The following is a 23455-nucleotide window of genomic DNA, read 5'->3' on the forward strand; positions in this document are numbered from 1 at the left end:
TCTTGAGTTCACAATAACTGTGATTTCTGCCTTGACCTAGGCAGACCTTATCTTAACTCTTAACGAAGAACTGATTGGTTGAATGAATACATGGATTGTAATGTCCTGTGTTAATCTGAGCTGCTCTACTTTTATAGTGTGTGTATATGTATGTATGTCTATGCGTATAAGCCATATAGTGTATATAAGCAAATAAAATGGACTAAATCCCATGTTACTTACCTTAGAAAGAGGTTTCCAGGAGAGATTTAGATGCAAAAAAGTGGATGGTACATCAAAAGGAACTTCAATACTTTCTTCTTTCTTTTTCTCTGTTGGTGGTTGAGGGGTTAAGGCTTTCTGTGGTCTGATATCCCAAAAACATATTGTGCTTTAAAAAAAGTTTACAGTTTATTTTTTAACTAAGTACAAAGAAGAGGTGTAATCTCAGGACTACCATTCTTGCTGCTACACATTACCAATGTGATCATGGCTATATTTAATATCTCTGAATTTAAGATTTTTATGAAATAGGACTGTTTTGCATTGAATATTTTGGGGAATTATACCGTTTATAGGGTTATTTAATGACTTTGCTAGTACTGAGACTAATATTATCATACATGAGAGCTGAGTTTGGAGATTGACACAATGTTTTTTTAAAACATAACAGTTTTATTGAAATATAACCCATATATCACAAAATTCACCCATTTAAAGTACTCAATTCAGTGGTTTTTAATACATTCACTGAGTTGTGCAAGGCATTACCACAATCGATTTTAGAAGATTTTCATCACCTCCCAGAAGAAAACGTGTACATATTACCAGTCAGTCCCCATTTCCCTCAATCCCTCCGACTAGCCCTGGGCAACCACTAACCTACTTCCTGTCTCTACAGATTTGTCTATTCTGGACATTTCATATAAATGGAATCATATAGTATGTGGTCTTTTGTGACTGGCTTCTTTCATTTAGCATGTTTTCAAAGGTCATTCATGATGTAGTATATATCAGTACATCATTCCTTTTTATTGCTAAATAATATTCCATTGTATGGACTATACTACACTTTATCCATTCATCATTTGATGGACTGACGAATGAATAAATTTGGGTTATTTCCCTTTTTTGCTATTATGAATAATGCTGTTATGAACATTTGTTGGTAAGTTTTGTGTGGATGTAGGTTTTCATTTCTCTTGGATATATATTTAGGAGTGGAATTGCTGGGTTATATGGTAACACCTATGTTTAATCTTTTGAGGAACTGCTAGATTGTTTTCCAAAGCAACTGGATCATTTTTGAGGATTCCAATTTCTCTACACCCTCACCAAATGTATTATTTTTTTTGTCTTGAGGATTCCAATTTCTCTACATTCTCACCAACATTTACTATTTTTTGTCTTTTTTAAACTTTAGCTATCCTAGTGGGTGTGAAGTGGTATCTCATCAAAAGTGATTCTGGGGCTTCCCTGGTGGCGCAGTGGTTGAGGGTCTGCCTGACAATGCAGGGGACGCAGGTTAGGGCCCTGGTCTGGGAGGATCCCACATGCCGCGGAGCAACTGGGCCCGTGAGCCACAACTACTGAGCCTGCGCGTCTGGAGCCTGTGCTCCTCAACAAGAGAGGCCGCGACAGTGAGAGGCCCGCGCACCGCGATGAAGAGTGGCCCCCGCTCGCCACAACTAGAGAAAGCCCTCGCACAGAAACGAAGACCCAATGCAGCCAAAAATACATAAATAAAAATAAATAAATGTATTAAAAAAAAAAAAGTGATTCTGATTTGCATTTCCTTGTGCTTTTGGGGTAATATCTAGGAAATCAGTACCTAATCCAAGGTCATAAACATTTACATTTATGTTTGCCTATGTTTTCTTCTAAGAGTTTTACAGTTTTAGCTCTTATATTTAGGTCTTTATTTCATTTTCAATTAATTTTTGTATAGAGTGTGAGGTAATTATTTTGCAGGTGAATACCCATTTGTCCTAGCACCATTCGTTGAAAAGACTATTCTTTCTCCATTAAATTGTCTTGGTACCCCTGTTGAAAATCAGTTGACCACAGATATATGGGTTTATTTCTGGACTCTCAATTCTATTCCATTGATCTATATGTCTATCCTTAAGCCATTCTCAGTACATCTGTCTCACAACTGTAACTGTGCAGAAAGTTTAGCGATTAAGAAGTGTGAGTCTTCCAACTTTGTTCTTTTCTGTCAAGACTCTTTTGCCTATTTTGTGTCATTGTGGTTTTGAGTTGACAGCTAATGATTTTGAACATCTTTTCTTGTGCTTATTGAACATTTGTCTATGTCTTTTCACGTTCTTTTATTTATTTATTTATTTATGACTGTGTTGAGTCTTCGTTTCTGTGCGAGGGCTTTCCCTAGTTGCGGCAAGTGGGGACCACTCTTCATCGCGGTGCGCGGGCCTCTCACCATCGCGGCCTCTCTTGTTGCGGAGCACAGGCTCCAGACGCGCAGACTCAGTAATTGTGGCTCACGGGCCCAGTTGCTCCGTGGCATGTGGGATCTTCCCAGACCAGGGCTCGAACCCGTGTCCCCTGCATTGGCAGGCAGATTCTCAACCACTGCGCCACCAGGGAAGCCCTGTCTATGTCTTTTGAAGAAATGTCTATTGATAATCTTTGCTCATTTTTAAATTAGATTATTTGTCTTTTTATTGTTGAGTTGTAAGAGTTCTTTATATATCCTTTTTTTTTTTTTTTAACTTTTTGGGTTTATTTATTTTATTTATTTATTTATTTATGGCTGTGTGTTGGGTCTTCATTTCTGTGCGAGGGCTTTCTCTAGTTGTGGCAAGTGGGGGCCACTCTTCATTGCGGTGCGCGGGCCTCTCATTATCACGGCCTCTCTTGTTGCGGAGCACAGGCTCCAGACGCGCAGGCTCAGTAATTGTGGCTCACGGGCCTAGTTACTCCGCGGCATGTGGGATCTTCCCAGACCAGGGCTCGAACCCTTGTCCCCTGCATTGGCAGGCAGATTCTCAACCACTGCGCCACCAGGGAAGCCCTATATATTCTTAATAAATATCTCCTATCAGATATATGATTTGCAAATATTTTCTCCCATTGTATGGGCTGTCTTTTAAATTTCTTGATAGTGCTTCAAAGGCACTATCAACTTTTGAATTTTGATGAAGTTCAATTTATCTTTTTTTCTTTTATTGCTTGTTTTAGTGTCATACAATAGTCTATATACATGTTTTATATGTATATATATATATATATATGTATATATATACATATATATATATATATATATATAAAACACATACACAGAGTTGGATTTAATGTGTTTTGTACATAGTAGGCGTACAGTAAGTGTCATTTCTCCTCTTATTTCTCCTTCCTCACAGGTTGATTATGAAAATCAAATGAGATAATGTATATCTAGAGTGTTATTTTTAACACAATAAACTTGGTAAAAATTTATAATGATACTTGTTCAGTACTTCAGTATATAATGTCTTTGTAGTAATTATGTGAAAACATAATAAGAACAGCAAAGAATATGCCACATTAGCTCCATAATTTCTATCACTTAGGTTATGAGTAAACAGATTAATAAATTTAAGATATTATTAAAGAATTTAGATGTGTAAGTTAAAATATTTAGATAAACAGATGGTAACTCGAGACTAACAAAACTTTTATTCATTTATGTGAATTAGTTAATATTATTTATTCATTTAATAATGGATAAATAATTAAAATTAATAAAAATATTAATCATATTAATGGTCAAAACATAAACCCTTGGTAGAATACCACAGATGACATAATAAAATATGTTTTAAAATATAATTATAGTTGGTTTAAACCTGTTTTTACAAATTACATAGCTCTTCTTGAATCTCATTTACAGCATTAATTTGCATTATTTGTAAAATGATTTTGCTAAATACAGATAGCTTCAGTTGAACTTTCTGCATCAATCAATCACACATCCTTAATTAGCAGAATCCTATTTTATCTTATTCTGTATTATAAGACCCTTAGTATGGCTAAAGTATAAAGACTAGAACTGATGAATTTTCCGGATAGCTAAAAATTGGGCTTTCTAAATGCATAAACTTTTTCTTTTTACTTTAACAACTTTTGAAGGAACTATTTCCAGAATATTTCCAAATTCAAGGGCCATCATTATAAACAACAATCAAGGACCTGTATCTTCAACATATAACATGTAATATTTTAAGTCTGTTCAGAGCTTCTAAATGTTCTCCAAGGCCACTGAAGAATAGTATAGCTTTCCATTCTGTTGTTTATAATCAACACTATACCATAAGCATCTTTCCATGAAATAATAATACAATCTTAATTGTTGCATAATATTTCATATGACTGTGTAGGTGCTATGTGTTGTTTTTGCCTGGGCAGCAATTCCCCCCTCCTTTTTTAGCAAGAGCCTTCTAATTGGTTTTTTGAGAACTGCCCCTTCCCTGTTGCACGCAGTCAGGTTGGAACTGTCATTCAAGGTGCTCTGCCATTCCTTCCCTGGCCAAAGGACATGATGTAACAGAAGCCAGTCAGATTCTCTTCTGTCACTCTGAATCTTGAACAGTGACACAATGGTTGGAACCGATCCATTCAGATGGAAGGGGCTGGCCATTCATTCTGGCCATTCACTAGGTATACAGTGAGCCACAGGTGACAATGTATTTGCCTTCAAAGCCTCATTTCCTCTATCCATACGTATTTTTCAGGGTTGAGAATATAAAAATAGTTAACCTGCTATAGCACGTAGTACAGTATTGGCATAAACTTCCAATAAATTTATTTTATCCCCTTAAGTTAACTATAGTTAATTTCTGTTGCTTGCACTCACAGAACCTTACCTAATACGTGCCCACAGGATTAATCATGTCTCCCCAACCCCCTGCCCATGGCTGCTGCTAATGTTACTTATGCCTTCACCTGCCACTCCACAGCTGCTTCTGCTGCAATCAGTGTCTACAACTTACAGTGTCATGATATCTATTGGGGTCAAAGCTACTTGGAGTAGTAAAGTTTTGCCAGTATTTGGATGCTAGATAATAGTATTGCCCTTCTTATGTCCTACTTCACTCTGAATTTTCAGTTCTATAAATTGGGGGATACAATTTTTAAAAATAAACATTCTTCAACATAGTTACTGAATTACTTATAAAAATACTTGTAATAAATATGCAATAAAAAATGTAAAACTCTTCCACTTTTTAAAAGAAACTTTCCCAATTAAACGTTGTCATCTTCGTAATTGTGAGATAAAATTGAATGTAAACAACACATATTACAAATTTACAAATATGTGAATATGAAGAAACAGAATAACTATAGATAATGTTATATGACATTACCAACCATGAAACGTAGTTAATTCTTCTTTTTACAACATATTCGTATCCACAAAAAGATTTTTTTAAAACCAGCAGCACTCTAACATTCTGTCCTTTAGTTATATTAGGTTTAATTGCTACAACAAAGATTATTTAAGGAACAGAAGAGGACAATGATTTTATAAGCATCTAAAAAAACAATATATTGTTTGAAAACATATTCGGTAATGATTAAAATAAGACATACCAGTCTGCCGAACAAGTGACAAGTTGACAGGATATTCCACTTCGATTTTCAAAGACAGATCCCAATCTGTTAATCTATTTTTAAAAATGCTGGAAGTAAGTTCTGTGTACCTAGGATAGTAATGACTTTTTTCTCAAAGCTTTTTACGCTAAAAATTTTTTTCTCCTTTGCTTTAATTTTTATTAAAAGAACAACACAAACAGAATTAGGAAACTGGAAAGTTTCAAAATCAAATATAATTCTGCTATACATATTTTCCAGCCTTTTTTTCACAGAAACATTTTTACACTTTAAAATTAGTTTTAGTTAGTATGCATATAAATTTCCATCCTAAGATCTTTCAGTTAATATAGTTTGAACATTTACCTATGTAGTCATAAATCATTCTGTTTTTTAATATATAGATGATGTATCATAATTTCATTACCATTATTATTAGAAATGTAGGCACTCTGTTTTTCACTATGAATTGTGGAGCTGGACATGGGAGCTTTCATGAGATTGTTAAGCAGGTAAGATCAATAGAAAAGAGACTTGGTGTTAAATTAGATACCTACAGCATGCAGTGAATGCTGGGGTGCCTGCATTCTTTTAGTAATTAGTGGCACAACTCTGCTAGCACACAGAGGAGTCCAAGGAGGGTTAGCGGATCCTTAGAGTCCTAGAAGGTCCAAGATTCCAACCAGCTAGCTCTCAAAGGAGGTGGAAGGTTTTGTGGCGACCTATGAAGGTGCTACTCTCAAATCAATAGGGAAACATGACTTTCCCCAATACCCTACTTACTTGGTAGGACTGATGAGCAAAAGGTCAAACAAAGGTGGGGGTTCCAGCAGCAGATAAACAGTAAAAGTAGGGGTGGAAGGAAGAATACAGGCGCAGCAGTGGTAAGGCCTGTTGGCAAGGCCTGTTGGCATCATGGGAGCTAGGATCCTAGAAACCTGGCTGACACTGCTGTGGCCTGAGCCCAGTCAGGATCACTTAACAGCTGCCAGCTTCCACTGTGATTGATCAACAATCCAGAACCCATCTTTCCTCTCCCTCTAATAAGGCTTCCCTGTTGTAGCAAGTTCAAGACTCCAGAGTTGTGCTTGCTCTGGCGTTTTATGTTTTAATGATTTAAAAAAAACCCACAATCATATTATAGAGTTTGGAAAATAGAAGGTTTTAAAATCAAATATAATTCTACCTTACATTCTTTTCCAATCTTTTTCATGGATACACTTTGACATGATTTGTCAAGGTATGCATGTGATTGTATGTCTTAGGACACAAATTGGATTATTTCTTTGCATAAATCTCCCAAATTTGAATTACTGGTCAAAAACTTTGAAAATTTGGATGATTTAAGAACCACATTGACTAAATTGTATTCTAAAACTTTTATGTTGGAACCAGTAATGTTGGAGTTTATTGATTTCACCATTTCATCCTTTATAACATGGGAAATTACTAGAAAATTTCATTCAAAAATTAAATAGGTCCAATGGAAAAGAAAAAAATCAAATAGGTCCAAAATAGTACATTATTGTTCCTTTATTATTAATTTCTTTGATATTAGAAAGTCTGAATAATTTTCCTATTTATCTACTAATTGTTTTTCAGTATATATCTTTAGCTTATTTACTGGAAAATTTGTATTTACCATATTTGAGGCAAATATTTTTCTTCATTTTGCTACTTGCTCTTTATTTTTTAATTTAAAAATTTACATGTGTATGTTTTGAATTTCTTTCAATATTAATTAACTTAGAAAACTACAGAATCCAGAAATACGATATTCTATTTTGATTTGTTGTATTTATTTTGGTCCATTATAACTTTGAAAAGTAATTGTGCTTTTGCATAATCCATCTGAATATCCTGAAGGGCTAATCACCCTTCATAACTTTAAGTTTTCAGAATATTCTTTGATATTCTGACCTTTTAATTTTTCAAAGTACATAGTAGACTCTTAGTTCCTTGAGGGAAACATTTGGGAAGCTTACTAGTTTTCAAATTCACAAACACCAGCCGTTGTGGGTCAAGTAAAGAACCACAAAGCCATACTGCAGCGCAGACGCTAGGCAGTCAGCTGGGCTCACTCACTGCACAAATAGTTTTCACCTACCAGCCTCATGACGCACTCAATTCAAGACTGCCTTGCAAAATGACGCATTACTACATGTCGCAGATCTTCAAGGTTGTATGCTCTAAATAGTTGAAATCATAAACTTTAAATTTGCAAAGGCTAAGGGTGTAAAATATTTGCACTCTATTTTTACAACCTTCATTTTCTCCACTGTTGTATTATATCAGTGTTAATACCACCTACATTTTTTATTTTTATAAAGCACTGAAGTTGACACATTGGCCTTATTCTCATCCCTAAGTCTGATCTTGGTCTGTCAACAGTGACACAACTGTGTGATGTGTGGTTTCTGGTTATTTCACAATTAAAATACAAATGAATTGTTGACTTGAAACATCCTCTTTGAATAAAATTTTCGAAAAACTTACAAGCCAGCAGGAGAAAAGTATGAAGCCATCAAGACTCACCTCAAATGTGTCAGGCAGCCAATGTATATCTGTAATAACTTTCCTATGTCCATTTTCTATTGAGGAGACTGCACAGTGTCTGATATACATTGCTTCTTTATTACTCTCTGGTTCAAGGAGAAACATAGGCTGTAAAATGTTACGAGAAAGTTATGTGCTAATTTCAGAGAGCTGATGAAGCAACTCATACTTTACTTATCATTCCAATTAAAATCAATAATTTGGAGAAATACCAGATCAAGGAAAAACACAAATTAGTGTTTCTATGTATTATATAGTTAGATAATAAGATTATCTTCTTTCTACTTCAGTTTAGTCTAAGATTTTATCTCTAAACTTTTAACAAGAATGACTGACCCATTCCCTAAAGAACCAATGAGATCCCATTTTTGAAGGAGTATTTCTGTGAGTGCACAGAAAAGCACATCCCATGGTTTCTTGGTCAGAGACCCGTGATGCTTAGGTTGAAGGACTGGGGGTGAAAATGTGCAAATGGTGGGTGAGTAGTGAGTTGGGAGCTGAGGAATCTCTTCCCAGACCTCTTGGCAGAATCCACAGCTTCACAAATCATGGCGTATTATTACCCGGAAGGCTTGTAACCCCTTCGTTTTATACACGAGAAAATTGATGCTTGCTGAGGGGGTGGGGGACATATCCAAACTCACAAGACTGTGATCTAAAGGCTGGATGCATGGACCTTCTATCCAGTGCTCTTTCAACTACATCACTTTAGGCAGTCCCTTGGTCCCTTCATTTTATTTAACAACAGTAACAACAAAAAAGAACCCCTGGGACAGACAGTACAACCTATTTAGTGGTGTTTTTAATCAAGGGCCTACATAAAAGTGATTCAAAACACATCCACAGCAGATGTGAAGACTTAGGAAATAACACTTTTTTTTTTCTAGTGAGTCTCTGTTTAGCTTGGCAACCCTGTTGTGTACTTTTTGATAAACTCCTGAACGGAAAAAATTTGCAGGTGAAAAGTTATAAAAAGCTAACCTTGAGTGTGACGTTTTTACTTCTACTACCATCTGCCTTGATGTTTTCTATTCGATCTGCATGTGCGGTAATATCCCACATGACAATCTAAAACAGAAATAAATGTTATTACAACATACTTTCAGGAACCAGCAAATTGCATCTTGAACATTTTAAAAACCTATTGGTAGTGCATGCACTCTGATAAATCAACCACCTTGGGAGGATAATCAAATTTAGCCTACATCGTAAGTCAGCAACTCTTATTTTTTATCTTTATTTATTTATTTTAACATCTTTATTGGAGTATAATTGCTTCACAATGGTGTGTTAGTTTCTGCTTTATAACAAAGTGAATCAGCTATACATATACATATACCCCATATCTCTTCCCTCTTGCATCTCCCTCCCTTCCACCCTCCCTATCCCACCGCTCTAGGTGGTCACAAAGCACCGAGCTGATCTCCCTGTGAGTCAGCAAATTTAAAGCTTATATAAAAAATGTTTTCTTCTCTTTATTTATTTTTTTGGCTTTATATATTTTTTATTTATTTTGCGCTACACATACATTTATTAATTTTGTTACTCTTAATTTTTTCCTACTTCTCCATCCTGTTATTCAGGATTTTCCCCTTCTTCTTAATAATGTTTTCTTCTCTTTAAAAGAATTTTCAGCACTTTGATTTTTGTGCTGTGTTAATAAATGCTAGTGGGGTTTTTTTTTGTTTTTTTGTTTTGTTTTATTAAATCCAAGATAGGCATAATGCAATTCTCTCTGATTTGGGAAGAGTTCTTCCTCTGTTTTAGGGAATGTGGGGACAGCTGCTTTAGACGCAGGAGAAAGCAGTCTGTTCTCCAGAATTAAGTACAAACACCCAAAATTGTTCAAAAGGCTAGGAAATGATGATTTCTATTTAATTGAATATTATGGCCAACTCTGAATTTGCATATACACAGATGGTCATTTTTTGAAAAATCAGAACAAAGCAGAATATGCAACACTAAATTAGAATAATTTTCAATGACTAAAATTAGAATAATTTTCAATGACTAATAATTTTCAGTACACTAAAATGTAAACAAAATGTCAGGATCACAGAATTGTGAATAGTTTTATTTTCAGCATTTGCTTTTCTAAAATATTCTAAAACAAAGTTGTGTCACCTTCTCAATGAGTAAAAACGGCAATATTTGCAGGGCTTGGAGGATGTGTTCTGGGTCCTCACTAGATCACCAGTTATTGTTGAATAAAACCAAGGAAAAAAATTAGTTTTCTTAGATGTTTTTGGTTCTGGATAAATGGGCATGGATGATGCAGACATTTACATTTCAACTACCTAAAAGTTTTCCTAGCCACACGATAAAAAATCATTATACCCTTGTAATGGTCAAACTCACTGTATCACAATGAATTTAAACTTTGATCATATAATAGCTATAAGATTTTTGTTTTGCTCTTTTGGAGAAACAGGCAAGTGGAAGATAGAATCTAAATTTTATATAAATTAGATAACTTAAAAGAGAAAAAAGAAAAAATCAAATAGGATATCAAATTATACACACATAAATTCAGTGATATAGGTATGTTTTCCAGAGAATTCTGTTTAAATTCTGGATCATTCCCTAACTCCTACCTCTAGGGAAATTTCAGAAGAGGGCTCTTGACCAAGAGGTATTATGCTTATGGTTTTTGTTCTTCCCTGGAATCTTGTACAATGCGTGGTTCTCTCCCAGCAACACAAATAGATCTGACCCGGTTTTCTTCCAGGGTCAGATCATAACTGGGTTACCCTGTGGACATCTTGAGCCCAGATACCATGTCTAACACATCTTCATACCCCAGTTCCTGGCATGGTGACTGGCATACAATTGACATGCCTTCCCTCTGCTGAGTTGAACCCTTAAGTTAAAAAAACTACCAGTCAAAATGTGTTACAGAATGCTGTCTAAATTAATAAAGAACTGGAAAAAAAAGCCATATGTACCTGCCCGTTTATGCACCCTCCAGCAATGATATTAGGGTCGCTTGGACAGAACTGGAAGCAGAAGATGTCATCTGGGCTTTCCAGCATTAACTAAGGTAAACCCCCAAATTCAAGAGAGAATGAGAAAATCTATTAAGATCATGGCTAGAAATAATAAAGTCAAAAGTCTAATTTTATAGCTATTTATAAGAAACATGCACATGAATTCCATTCCCAGAATTCTACCTCTGGATCGGAAGCTGCTTTTGCTGAATTTTATTCTGGACATTGATCATGCATATGAGAGCAGGTAGTTTCTCAAGGGGACCCAATCTCCCCTCCCCTCCCCTCTGTGCGTCATTGCTGGGGCATGTTATAATTTTTTATAAATAAAAAGACTATGAAATCAGTGTTTCTGAAAAGTGTGGAGAGCAAGCTCTGGGGGCCAGGATATTTGGATGATTTTTTCCCTGCTGTATATACCTAGCCTGGCACAGAGGTGAGCACTCAAAAATAAAATGCATTGAAAAAGAGAAGACGGTGGCGTTGCCAGTGATAATATTACAAATTTTTAAATAATGTAGAACCCATAAGGTAAACAAAGCCAAGTGCCTGGAGGGTAGGGAGGAAGTCCTGCAGGGAATACACCAGTGTGAGGAAATAGATATACTAACCATAGTTAGCACCTGAGCTACTGTGTTACCACCAAGCTAAACACTTGCATGGTTACCGTTCTTTAAACATAACAGCCAAAAATACAGGCCCCAGAGGCCACTGGTTTGCCACCACTGAGCTAAAGATTTCAAATTGGAATTGAGGTGAATTATGTTGGTTTATTTGGTACTTTGTGGATTCTAGAGAAACCTCTACTTTTGAAAATGAAATCTTTTAATACTTTCCTATAGTTTTGATTAGAACAAAGACAAAAATTAATTATTTGCATCATATCTTTAAGAAATTGTTTGCGTGTCTTTTTAAAGCTATTCTTCAAAATAGAGGAAAGGTTAAAAAATTTTTTTAATAAAAATAAATAAATAGAATATAATTAACTTTATAAGTATATTTAACAAAACTATAAATTTTATATGGAATTTCTATCTTAATAAACTGATTACTGATTTCCTTAAGAAACTAAAATAAATAAATAACATTTCTATTAAAAAAAAAATAGAGGAAAGGAGAGTCTTTCTTTCCTCTTCCTATTTGCCTGGAGGTTCAGCCACACTTCCATGGCATGGAGTGAAGAGTAGTTCTACACTGCTGGAAAATGATAGAAAACACCAGTGAGAGAATGGCACCATACTTGTGGTAAGTAGGCTGACAAGGAAGAATGACAGATCTGTCATTTTGATCTCTGTATCTATGAAAAAGCATCTAGACCCTATAACAGTAAAACTGCCTTAATTCAGATGAATTAGGGAAGAAGGAATAAGGGGACACTAGGGTTTATTAGGGAAAGCCTTAATTATATAATGCTTTATAAAAACAAAATATTATATTTAAGTATGTTGAAAAAGCTTAATCTAACACTATAAAGCACCCTCCCCCTAAGCAGAACTCATCTTGAGCAGGTACTGGAAATTGAACACTGCGGGGGCAAACCCAGCCTTTAGCCTTATTTTATTTGGACTGCTGTGTGTTTTGGTTTGGTTTTAGTTGAGCTGTTTAAAAATTGGGAGATCACACACAAAATTGCTGGATTCTCTTGACAAGTGGGACCACCTGGCAAGGAAAGCAGAAGAGTAGCTGTTCCCATGGATGGGCTGGGTACCCTCTAGGGCCACAGTCCCCACCATTCCCCACTGTCTCCCACACAGTCATCTTTACTCATTACCATCTCCTACTGGTGATCCTTGGAATTAAGGAAATCCATGTGAAACTAAAATCTCTTTGCATTTGAACAATTAGTACCTAAATAAAGTCCATAAAAGAGTTTGCTCTTTAAAATCAATTGAACATTCCTCTTACAATGTTTTTTTTTTAAATAACATGTTGATTTGTTCAATATATCTTTTCAATAAACTAAGTGTAAACTTAAATTTTGCTCAAATTGAATGATGACAAATTCTGAATTGAAGAAAGCCTAGCTTTATAGGGGTTTACAACATTAAGTGATTATAAAGTATTTTGCAATTAAAACTGCTAAAGATATGTGAAAGTAGTAGTTAAAATTTTTAGAACATGTGGATGACTCTCCTTCATTACCTGAGGATGTATGGGATCGGAGAAACTCCAGAAAAGAATCAGTGATGGTTGCAGCAATAGTTTACCAGAAAAGTGGACCCTCTCTTCAAAGGAGAGTCGTACAGCCACCGACACAGCTATTAGCCCTGATACAAACACAACTAGAGATTAAAATCTGCAGCAACTGTGCATGGAGAAGTGTTTTTAGGTTTTGTTTTCCTACACAGTCACTGTTCATTTCCATTTTGATGAAACTTGTGTAAAAATATTCTACAGGAGACCAAGAGTGTTTTTAGAGCTCTACTGTCTAATACATTGGTTGCCAGTAGCCATGTGTCACTTATTTAGCACTTGAACTGTGGCTGGACCAAATTGAGATGTTCACAAAATAAACAGTGAACTTTGAAGACTTAGTAAGAAAAAAAGATGTGTTGTGTTTCTTTTTTTGTTCTTTTTTGTGAGGAGAGGGCCAATGTTGGGCAGGAAAGGAGGAAGAAAGAGGGCACAGATGGCTCTGTCCATGGTTCCACCCTCACACATTCCTATCCCCTTGGCTGCTGAGCTCTTTAAAGGAGGTGTATCTCCTATCCTGCCCAGTAAGCTGAGAGTCAGGGGGAACGAAGTTCCAGATTTGGCGTTGCACCAGCTGGGTGACCTGAGCCAGTCACTTTCCTGAGAGCTCTGGTCCTCTCCTTATAAAGTAGAGACCACAATGTGGTCCCACAAGGTAGCTGGGAGGACACATGATGGAGAGAAGGTGTAGAAAGTGCTTGGCAGGTGCCTGCACTCAGGAATGGAAGTTGTCTCATGGAAAGTGAGCTAGTTTGCAATTCTACATATAAAAGCAACAGATTATTTCAATGTCATCCCAGAAGGGAATCCCAGTCATGATTCTGCCTCACCATAGATGATCGGATGCCAGGAGACACAGGTGATCATCTTCTCCGTTAGGTTATGCAGGTCAGTAAAGGACTGGTACTCTCTCAGGTGGGTATCAGTCTTGTCCCCAAAGGTACCTTCTTCTTCTGCCAGGCTTTTCCAGTCATTAATAAATGTATTCATGATTTCATTTTGCTGCAGGGCTATTTCAACACTATTTTGTAAAAGAAAAAAAAAGGAATCAAGATGTTGAATTTTAGTATTCAGTGATACGTCTTTCAGCAGCTCCTCCTGCTTCATTTATACTGAAAGAAAAAGTATTCTCAATTGTATTTGATAACTAATGATTAATCCTGTGTGAAATAAATGACTTAAGAGAAAAATAATTCAAGATAGTGTGCTACTCAGAACTGCTTCTAGTGCCAGGAAGCTGTTAGTTGACAGCCTCTAGCATCATCACAACTCGCCTCAGTTTCCCAGCCAAGGTCATGCTTTCTCCCAGTCAATGACTGAGCATGGTGGGGGGACCTTCAAGATGGCGGAGGAGTAAGTCGTGGAGATCACCTTCCTCACCACAAATACATCAAAAATACATTTAAATGTGGAACAACTCCTACAGAACACCTACTGAATGCCGGCAGAAGACCTCAGACTTCCTAAAAGGCTAGAAGCTCCCCATGATGTACCTGGCCGTGTGGCCAACAGCGTCTTGGTGCTCTGGCTGGGTGTCAGGCCTGAGCCTCTGAGGTGGGAGAGCAAAGTTCAGGACATTGGTGCACCAGAGACCTCCCAGCCCCACATAATATCAATCAGCAAGAGCTCTCCTAGAGATCTCCGTCTCAATGCTAAGACCCAGCTCCACTCAACGACCAGCAAGCTCCAGTGTTGGACACCCCATGTCAAACAACTAGCAAGACAGGAACACAACCCCATCCATTAGCTGAGAGGCTGCCTAAAATCATACTAAGTTCACAGACACCCCAAAACACACCACCAGACGTGGTCCTGCCCACCAGAAAGACAAGATCCAGCCTCACCCACCAGAACACAGGCACCAGTCCCCTCCACCAGGAAGCCTACACAACCCACTGAACCAACCTCACCCACTGGGGATAGACACCAAAAACAATGGGAACTACAAACAAGCAGCCTGCTAAAAGGAGACCCCAAACACAGTAAGTTAAGCAAAATGAGAAGACAGAGAAATACGCAGCAGATGAAGGGGCAAGGTAAAAACCCACCAGACCAAACAAATGAAGAGGAAATAGGCAGTCTACCTGAAAAAGAATTCAGAGTAATGATAGTAAAGATGATCCAAAATCTTGGAAATCGAATGGAGAAAATACAAGAAACGTTTAACAAGGACCTAGAAGAACTAAAGAGCAAACAAACAATGATGAACAACACAATGAATGAAATTAAAAATTCTCTAGAAGGAATCAATAGCAGAATAATTGAGGCAGAAGAACGGATACGTGACCTGGAAGATAAAATAGTGGAAATAACTACTGCACAGCACAATAAAGAAAAAAGAATGAAAAGAATTGAGGACACTCTCAGAGACCTCTGGAACAACATTAAACGCATCAACATTCAAATTATACGAGTCTCAGAAGAAGAAGAGAAAAAGAAAGGGACTGAGAAAATATTTGAAGAGATTATAGTTGAAAACTTCCCTAATATGGGAAAGGAAATAGTCAATCAAGTCCAGGAAGCACAGAGAATCCCATACAGGATAAATCCAAGGAGAAACATGCCAAGACACATATTAATCAAAGTATCAAAAATTAAATACAAAGAAAAAATATTAAAAGCAGCAAGGGAAAAGCAACAAATAACATACAAGGGAATCCCCATAAGAAGGGTATGGCAGGACATATATAAAGTGATGAAAGGGAAAAATCTACAACCAAGATTACTCTACCCAGCAAGAATCTCATTCAGATTCAACTGAGAAATTAAAACCTTTACAGACAAGCAAAAGCTAAGAGAATTCAGCACCACCAAACCAGCTTTACAATAAATGCTAAAGGAACTTCTCTAGGCAGGAAACACAAGAGAAGGAAAAGATCTACAATAACAAACCCAAAACAATTAAGAAAATGGTAATAGGAACATCTTTGAGAAGATAAACAAAATTGATAAAACATTAGCCAGACGCATCAAGAAAAAAAGGGAGAAGACTCAAATCAACAGAACTAGAAATGAAAAAGAAAAAGTAAAAACTGACACTGCAGAAAAAACAAAGGATCATGAGAGATTACTACAAGCAACTATATGCCAAAAAAATGCACAACCTGGAAGAAATGGACAAATTCTTAGAAAAGCACAACCTCCCAAGACTGAACCAGGAAGAAATAGAAAATATAAACAGACCAATCACAAGCACTGGAATTGAAACTGTGATTAAAAATCTTCCAACAAACAAAAGTCCAGGACCAGATGGCTTCACAGGTGAATTCTATCAAACATTTAGAGAAGAGCTGACACCTATCCTTCTCAAACTCTTCCAAAATAAAGCAGAGGGAGGAACACTCCCAAACTCATTCCTTGAGGCTATCATCACCCTGATGCCAAAACCAGACAAAGATGTCCCAAAAAAAGAAAACTACAGGCCAATATCACTGATGAACATAGATGCAAAAATCCTCAACAAAATACTAGCAAACAGAATCCAACAGCATATTAAAAGGATCATACACCATGATCAAGTGGGGTTTATCCCAGGAATACAAGAATTCTTCAATATATGCAAACCAATCAATGTGATACACCATATTAACAAACTGAAGGAGAAAAACCATATGATCATCTCAATAGATGCAGAGAAAGCTTTTGACAGAATTCAACTCCCATTTATGATAAAGACCCTCCAGAAAGTAGGCATAGAGGGAACTTACCTCAACATAATAAAGGCCATATATGACAAATCCACAGCCAACATCGTTCTCAATGGTGAAAAGCTGAAACCATTTCCACTAAGATCAGGAACAAGACAAGGTTGCTCACTCTCACCACTATTATTCAACATAGCTTTGGAAGTTTTAGTCTCAGCAATCAGAGAAGAAAAAGAAATAAAAGGAATCCAAATCGGAAAAGAAGAAGTTAAGCTGTCACTGTTTGCAGATGACATGATACTATACACAGAGAATCCTAAAGATGCTACCAGAAAACTACTAGAGCTAATCAATGAATTTGGTAAAGTAGCAGGATACAAAATTAATGCACAGAAATCTCTTACATTCCTATACACTAATGATGAAAAATCTGAAAGAGAAATTAAGGAAACACCCCATTTACCACTGCAACAAAATGAATAAATACCTAGGAATAAACCTACCTAAGGAGACAAAAGACCTGTATGCAGAAAACTATAAGACACTGATGAAAGAAATTAAAGGTGATACCAACAGATGGAGAGATATACCATGTTCTTGGATTGGAAGAATCAACATTGTGAAAATGACTATACTACCCAAAGCAATCTACAGATTCAGTGCAATCCCTATCAAACTACCAATGGCATTTTTCACAGAACTAGAACAAAAAATTTCACAATTTGTGTGGAAACACAAAAGACCCTGAATAGCCAAAGCAATCTTGAAAAAGAAAAACAGAGCTGGAGGAATCAGGCTCCCTGACTTCAGACTATACTACAAAGCTACAGTAATCAAGACAGTATGGCACTGGCACAGGAAAAGAAATATAGACCAATGGAACAGGATAGAAAGCCCAGAGAAAAACCCACGCACCTAGGGTCAACTAATCTATGACAAAGGAGGCAAGGATATACAATGTAGAAAAGACAGCCTCTTCAATAACTGGTGCTGGGAAAACTGGACAGTTACATGTAAAAGAATGAAATTAGAACACTCCCTAACACTATGCACAAAAATAATCTCTAAATGGATTAGAGACCTAAATGTAAGGCCGGACACTATAAAACCCTTAGAGGAAAACATAGGCAGAACACTCTATGATATAAATCACAGCAAGATCCTTTTTGACCCACCTCCTAGAGAAATGGAAATAAAAACAAAAATAAACAAATGGGACCTAATGAAACTTAAAAGCTTTTGCACAGCAAAGGAAACCATAAGCAAGATGAAAAGACAACCCTCAGAATGGGAGAATGTATTTGCAAAGAAAGCAACTGAAAAAGGATTAATCTCCAAAATATACAAGCAGCTCATGCAGCTCAATATCGAAAAAACAAACAACCCAATCCAAAAATGGACAGAAGACATAAATCGACATTTCTCCAAAGAAGATATACATATTGCCAACAAACACAAGAAAGGACGCTCAACATCACTAACCATTGGAGAAATGCAAATCAAAACTACAATGAGGTCTCACCTCACACCAGTCAGAATGGCCATCATCAAGAAATCTACAAACAATAAATGCTGGAGAGGGTGTGGAGAAAAGGGAAACCTCTTGCAGTGTTGGTGGGAATGTAAATTGATACAGCCCCTATGGAGAACGGTATGGAGGTTCCTTCAAAACCTAAAAATAGAACTACCATATGACCCAGCAATCCCACTACTGGGCATATACCCTGAGAAAGACATAATTCAAAAATAGACATGTACCACAATGTTCATTGCAGCACTATTTGCAATAGCCAGGACTTGGAAGCAACCCAAGTGTCCACTGACAGATGAATGGATAAAGAAGATGTGGCACATATATACAATGGAGTATTACTCAGCCATAAAAAGAAACAAAATTGAGTTATTTGTAGTGAGGTGTATGGACCTAGAGTTGGTCATACAGAGTGAAGTAGGTCAGAAAGAGAAAAACAAATACTGTATGCTAACCCATATATATGGAATCTAAAAAAAAAAATGGTTCTGAAGAACCTAGTGGCAGGACAGGAATAAAGATGCAGATGTAGAGAATGGACTTCAGGATGTGGGGAGGGGGAAGGGTAAGCTGGGACGAAGTGAGAGAGTGGTATTGACATATACACACTACCAAATGTAAACTAGATAGCTAGTGGGAAGCAGCCGCATAGCACAGGGAGATCAGCTCAGTGCTTTGTGTCCACCTAGAGGGGTGGGATAGGGAGGGTGGGAGGGAGACACAAGAGGGAGGAGATATGGGGATGTATGTATATGTATAGCTGATTCACTTTGTTATAAAGCAGAAACTAACATAACATTGTAAAGCAATTATACTCCAAGAAAGATGTTAAAAAAAAAAACTTAAAAAAAAAAAAAAGACTGAGCATGGCAGCTGTGGGCACAGGGGCCTGCCAGTTCTGTGCCTGGCAGGACACCTCCAACAGGTTGTCTTCCTCTGCAGCTTCCTGTTGGGTTGGCTGAGAGTTTGTCTGAAGCTCTCCCTGTTCAATCCTGCTTCCCTTCCCTTTATTTTTTACAGTGAACTTCTCAGTAAACTTCTACTTTGAACTTGATCTCATTTGCTTTTTGAAAACTCCAAACTGATAGAAAAGGCAATTTTCTTAGCCATATTCAGTACCAAATGATCATGTATACTAATTATTGTATTTACATATATATAATTATTATATTAATATATATAATAATTATACTATATACAATTTAAAACAACAAATAAGATATTCTCAAGGGGAGATTTGGAATTTAGAAGTGTGTGTGTGTGTGTGTGTGTGTGTGTGTGTGTGTGTGTGGTGGGGGTGGTGGTTTTAGCTGTCAGAGTGTCTGGGAGGTGCTAATGTGTTTAATTCTGTTACTAAACCTCCCACAATGTATAAGACAGTCCCTAAAATGAAGAATTATCCTGCTAAAAATACTAACGTTGCTCCTTTAAAAAACAGTCTTGGTGCTCTTCTTAGTCTAGGGAACTTGGCTTGACAAGTTCCTGTTTTATAAGTTACTATAATGTTTATTGTCCCTTTATATGTTTAGGCTTGAAAGCTCAGCCTCCTCCCAAGGCCTCTAGGAGCTTTCCCAAAATTAGAATGCCACCCAAGGTTTCACCCTAATGACTGAAAGTCCAAACAACTTGGTTTTTTAAATAAATGTAGTAAGTTGAAAGTGGTTTTCAATTATGAATTTCCTAAAATAAGAAAAAAACCCTTTATTTAGATAATTAAATATAAGCAGTAAGTATCCTAATAGATATTCCTAACGTATTAAATAAGGGTACCATTTAATACCTGTGTCATTAATCATTACACTACCATTCACTGTGTAATTGAATACTCTTTGGGCTAAATTCTTCTTGTACTTCATCTTTCAAACTGGATGCATTTCCTAGGACGGCAGCATCAGCATGACCTGGAGCTGTTAGAAATGCAAAGCGGCAGGCCCCACCCCAGACCTACTTAGTCAGAACCTGCATTTTAACAAGATGCCCAGGTGGTTCATATGCACATTAAAGTTTGAACAACCCTGAACAACCCTATGAACAACCCGGAGCTTCAAGGTTTAAGCCCAGTTTCAAGCAGAAGCATTTGTTAGCATTTTCAAAATCATTTCTTTCTGTTTCAGCCTGAACTGTCTTCACAAGGGAGTAATTCACAAGGGAGTAGTTCACAAGGGAGAAGTGAAGACAGCACCTTTTCTCTGGTTTCCTGTTTCTTGATTTTGGTGCACTCTACCACGTGGTTCCTGAGAGTGATGAACTGGAGGCTGGCAAAGCTTGTTGTCTGAGTGAAAGCCCATGGGTATCGCTGTTTTTTTAACCCCAAAACGAACGTTTCTTAGTTGCTTTGAGAATCCCCTTGAAGTTTCTCTCTCTCCTCTCAGATCATTTTCTTCTTTTGCAAATAATGCTTGCCTTAAGTTTGTTCTGGACAAAATTCTATGAGAAGGAAAGAACTCATTTCTAAAAGAGCTCTCTTCCAGAACAAAACGAGGCTTATTTTAATCTTAAAAAATTAAGTAAACCTTAAACAGTTCTAGAGTGGGAAGCACGGCTGTGATGTAAATGTGGTTTCTTATTTATTCTTGGCCAACGCTGTTAAAATGCCTGTACGAATTTTCCTCCTTCTTCTTATAGTTCTGGCTCCTCCTTCCCACATCTCAAGGAGGGAATTATGAAGCTGTTCACCATCCCTCCCCTTATAAGCTTGGCAATTGAAAGGGAAGAATAAAAGCCCATGTCTAAAGATAATACAGGGACTTCCCTGGTGGTCCAGTGGCTAAGAGTCCATGCTCCCAATGCAGGGGGTCTGGGTTGGATCCCTGGTCAGGGAACTAGATCCCACATGCATGCTGCAACTAAAGATCCCGCATGCCCGCGTGCCGCAACAAAGATCCGGCTTGCCGCAACTAAGACTCAATGAAGCCAAATAAATAAATATTAAAAAAAAAAAAAGATAATACACAATGTAGATAATTGAGAATTGGCTATAGACCATTTATTCCCCTGAAATTGATTGTACATAGACAGACTTCTCATTTTTAATGTCCTTAGGAAAAATTTTAATAATTACTTAATTTTGATATGAGGAAAAGAAACCTCAGGTTTTCTGGTTTCTTTCTAATTGTCTACATAGGAAAAACTATAGCACACTTGCTGTAAGTGAGTGGCAAATAGTTAATAAGCTCTCTTTGAATAATTAGTGAATTTTTGAACCAGATTCTCTCTAGGCTTAGGTAACAACTTTTGAGAGTTGTTGGAATTTTATTTTCTTTTTTTTTTTTAACATCTTTATTAGATTATAATTGCTTTACAATGTTGTGTTAGTTTCTGCTGTACAACTAAGTGAATCAGCTATATGTATACCTATATCCCCCTCCTTCTTGGGCCTCCCTCCCACCCTCCCCATCCCACCCCTCTAGGTCGTCACAAGGAATTTTCAAGACATTTAATCTTAAAATGTTTTCTTAAAAATAAAAATAAAAGAGCTTAACTTGGGCTATATATGAACTTTCTACCAAATCTTTAATTTTGGGAGGAAATGGTAACCAACCTATTGGTACAACTGGTAGACATGTCCACCATTGGCTCCACTTATCTGAACTCTGATATCAACTTGATGAGACCTTCAAACTTTCTGTGGTTTAGAAGTCCCCAGGGTCTGCCTAGGGCCTGAATATGAGTGTAGGGGGCATTTTAAAGACACCTCTCTTTCAGAGCCAGTAAGAGTGGCTGCAACACAGGAATTAGAGACAAGGGTGACATATCCAAAAATTCCATCTGAACTGACTTCAGATTCTCATTTAAAAGGTATTTTTGTAAATTCCTATCATCATGGTAATGATCATCCTCAACATCCACAACATCCTCACCTTTGTAATCCTGTAAAAATCAATGAAGCTAAGAAGGGGACTGAGGGGTGAAAAAAAAGACTTAAAGGAAACCATGGTAAATAAATGTTAATTTGCCGTTAGGAAAACATCCTCACATGTTCAACTATATACACCTTCCAGGCTGACACTGTTTGGTGTGGCCCTAGCTTAGAAGGTCTAGCATGTTGCTTAGCAACAGAAGGGAAAGAAAGACTGAGAATCTGTAGAATGTGTCACATGCTCATGAGTATCTGATAACTGTCTTCATACTTTCTATCTGTACACCAGGTATAGAGTTGTTTTTTAAGACCTATTATTATAAGTAAACATATACATTTTATGTTTTTTTTAAATTTAATATACAATTTTTACCTTATAGACACATTGTTAAGAAACTCAGTCAAAGTCTTTGATTGTCCCAGTGCCTCTTTTTCTTCTTCCGAAAGTTCTCTTGGATAATATTGCGTAGTAGCATTTTTGGGATATGTCCTAATATATTGAAAGAAATCGAATACCAAAAGTTAGATCAAAGACAAGCAAATATGGTCATAACAGGGCAAAGATTTTTCTCTGAGACAATATTAGGATATTAGTTTATACTTAAATTCTACATATTGAATTTTTTCTTTATCCTAGACAATTGATGTTGGCTGCCATTCGAAGTATTTGTGAATTTCTCTTCGACATAATCAACAAGCTCTTTATTGTAAAAAAAATATTTAGTTATCATTTTAAACGTACAGAAAAGTTGTAAGAAGGGTATAAGAAATTCCCATACATTCTTTACCCAGATTCATTAATTATTAACATTTTGTCACATTTGTGTATCATTCTTTCTTCATTTCATTAAATCAGTGTTTCTCAACCAGTGCAATCCTGTTCCAGCTTCTCAATCCAGGAATATTTGGTAATGTCTGGAAACAATGTTGGCTGTCACAACTGGGAAGAGCTCCTGGCATCTAGAGGGTAGAGCCCAGGGATGCTAGAGTGCATAAGGCAGCTCTCCCACAACAGAGAATTATCCAGCCGGTAGTGTTGAGGTTGAGAAACTCTGCTCTAAATATACAAAACCTGGAACAAGTTACATTTTGGCAGTAATGGCAGCACCATCTCTGG

The 23455-nt window shown here is 36.8% G+C and overlaps 1 protein-coding gene across 3 annotated transcripts in view; it reads right to left on the minus strand.

Moving 5' to 3' along the window:
• The window catches only part of DNAI3 (dynein axonemal intermediate chain 3), a 101042-nt gene that overhangs the window by 34926 nt on the left and 42661 nt on the right, over positions 1 to 23455 (minus strand). For 2 of the 3 annotated variants that reach the window (XM_082410090.1, XM_082410089.1), the window contains 8 exons: positions 22712 to 22828; positions 14135 to 14325; positions 13254 to 13378; positions 11070 to 11159; positions 9106 to 9192; positions 8104 to 8232; positions 5569 to 5642; positions 223 to 370 (listed from right to left, as the gene is read on the minus strand). In XM_082410090.1, coding sequence (XP_082266216.1) covers positions 223 to 370; positions 5569 to 5642; positions 8104 to 8232; positions 9106 to 9192; positions 11070 to 11159; positions 13254 to 13378; positions 14135 to 14325; positions 22712 to 22828 — 961 coding nt within the window. The remainder of the gene's footprint in view (positions 1 to 222; positions 371 to 5568; positions 5643 to 8103; positions 8233 to 9105; positions 9193 to 11069; positions 11160 to 13253; positions 13379 to 14134; positions 14326 to 22711; positions 22829 to 23455) is intronic. The other variant, XM_082410091.1, reaches the window with a different exon arrangement.

This window comes from Balaenoptera physalus, assembly GCF_965194825.1.
Source record: "Balaenoptera physalus genome assembly, chromosome: 1".
Lineage (NCBI taxonomy): Eukaryota > Metazoa > Chordata > Mammalia > Artiodactyla > Balaenopteridae > Balaenoptera > Balaenoptera physalus.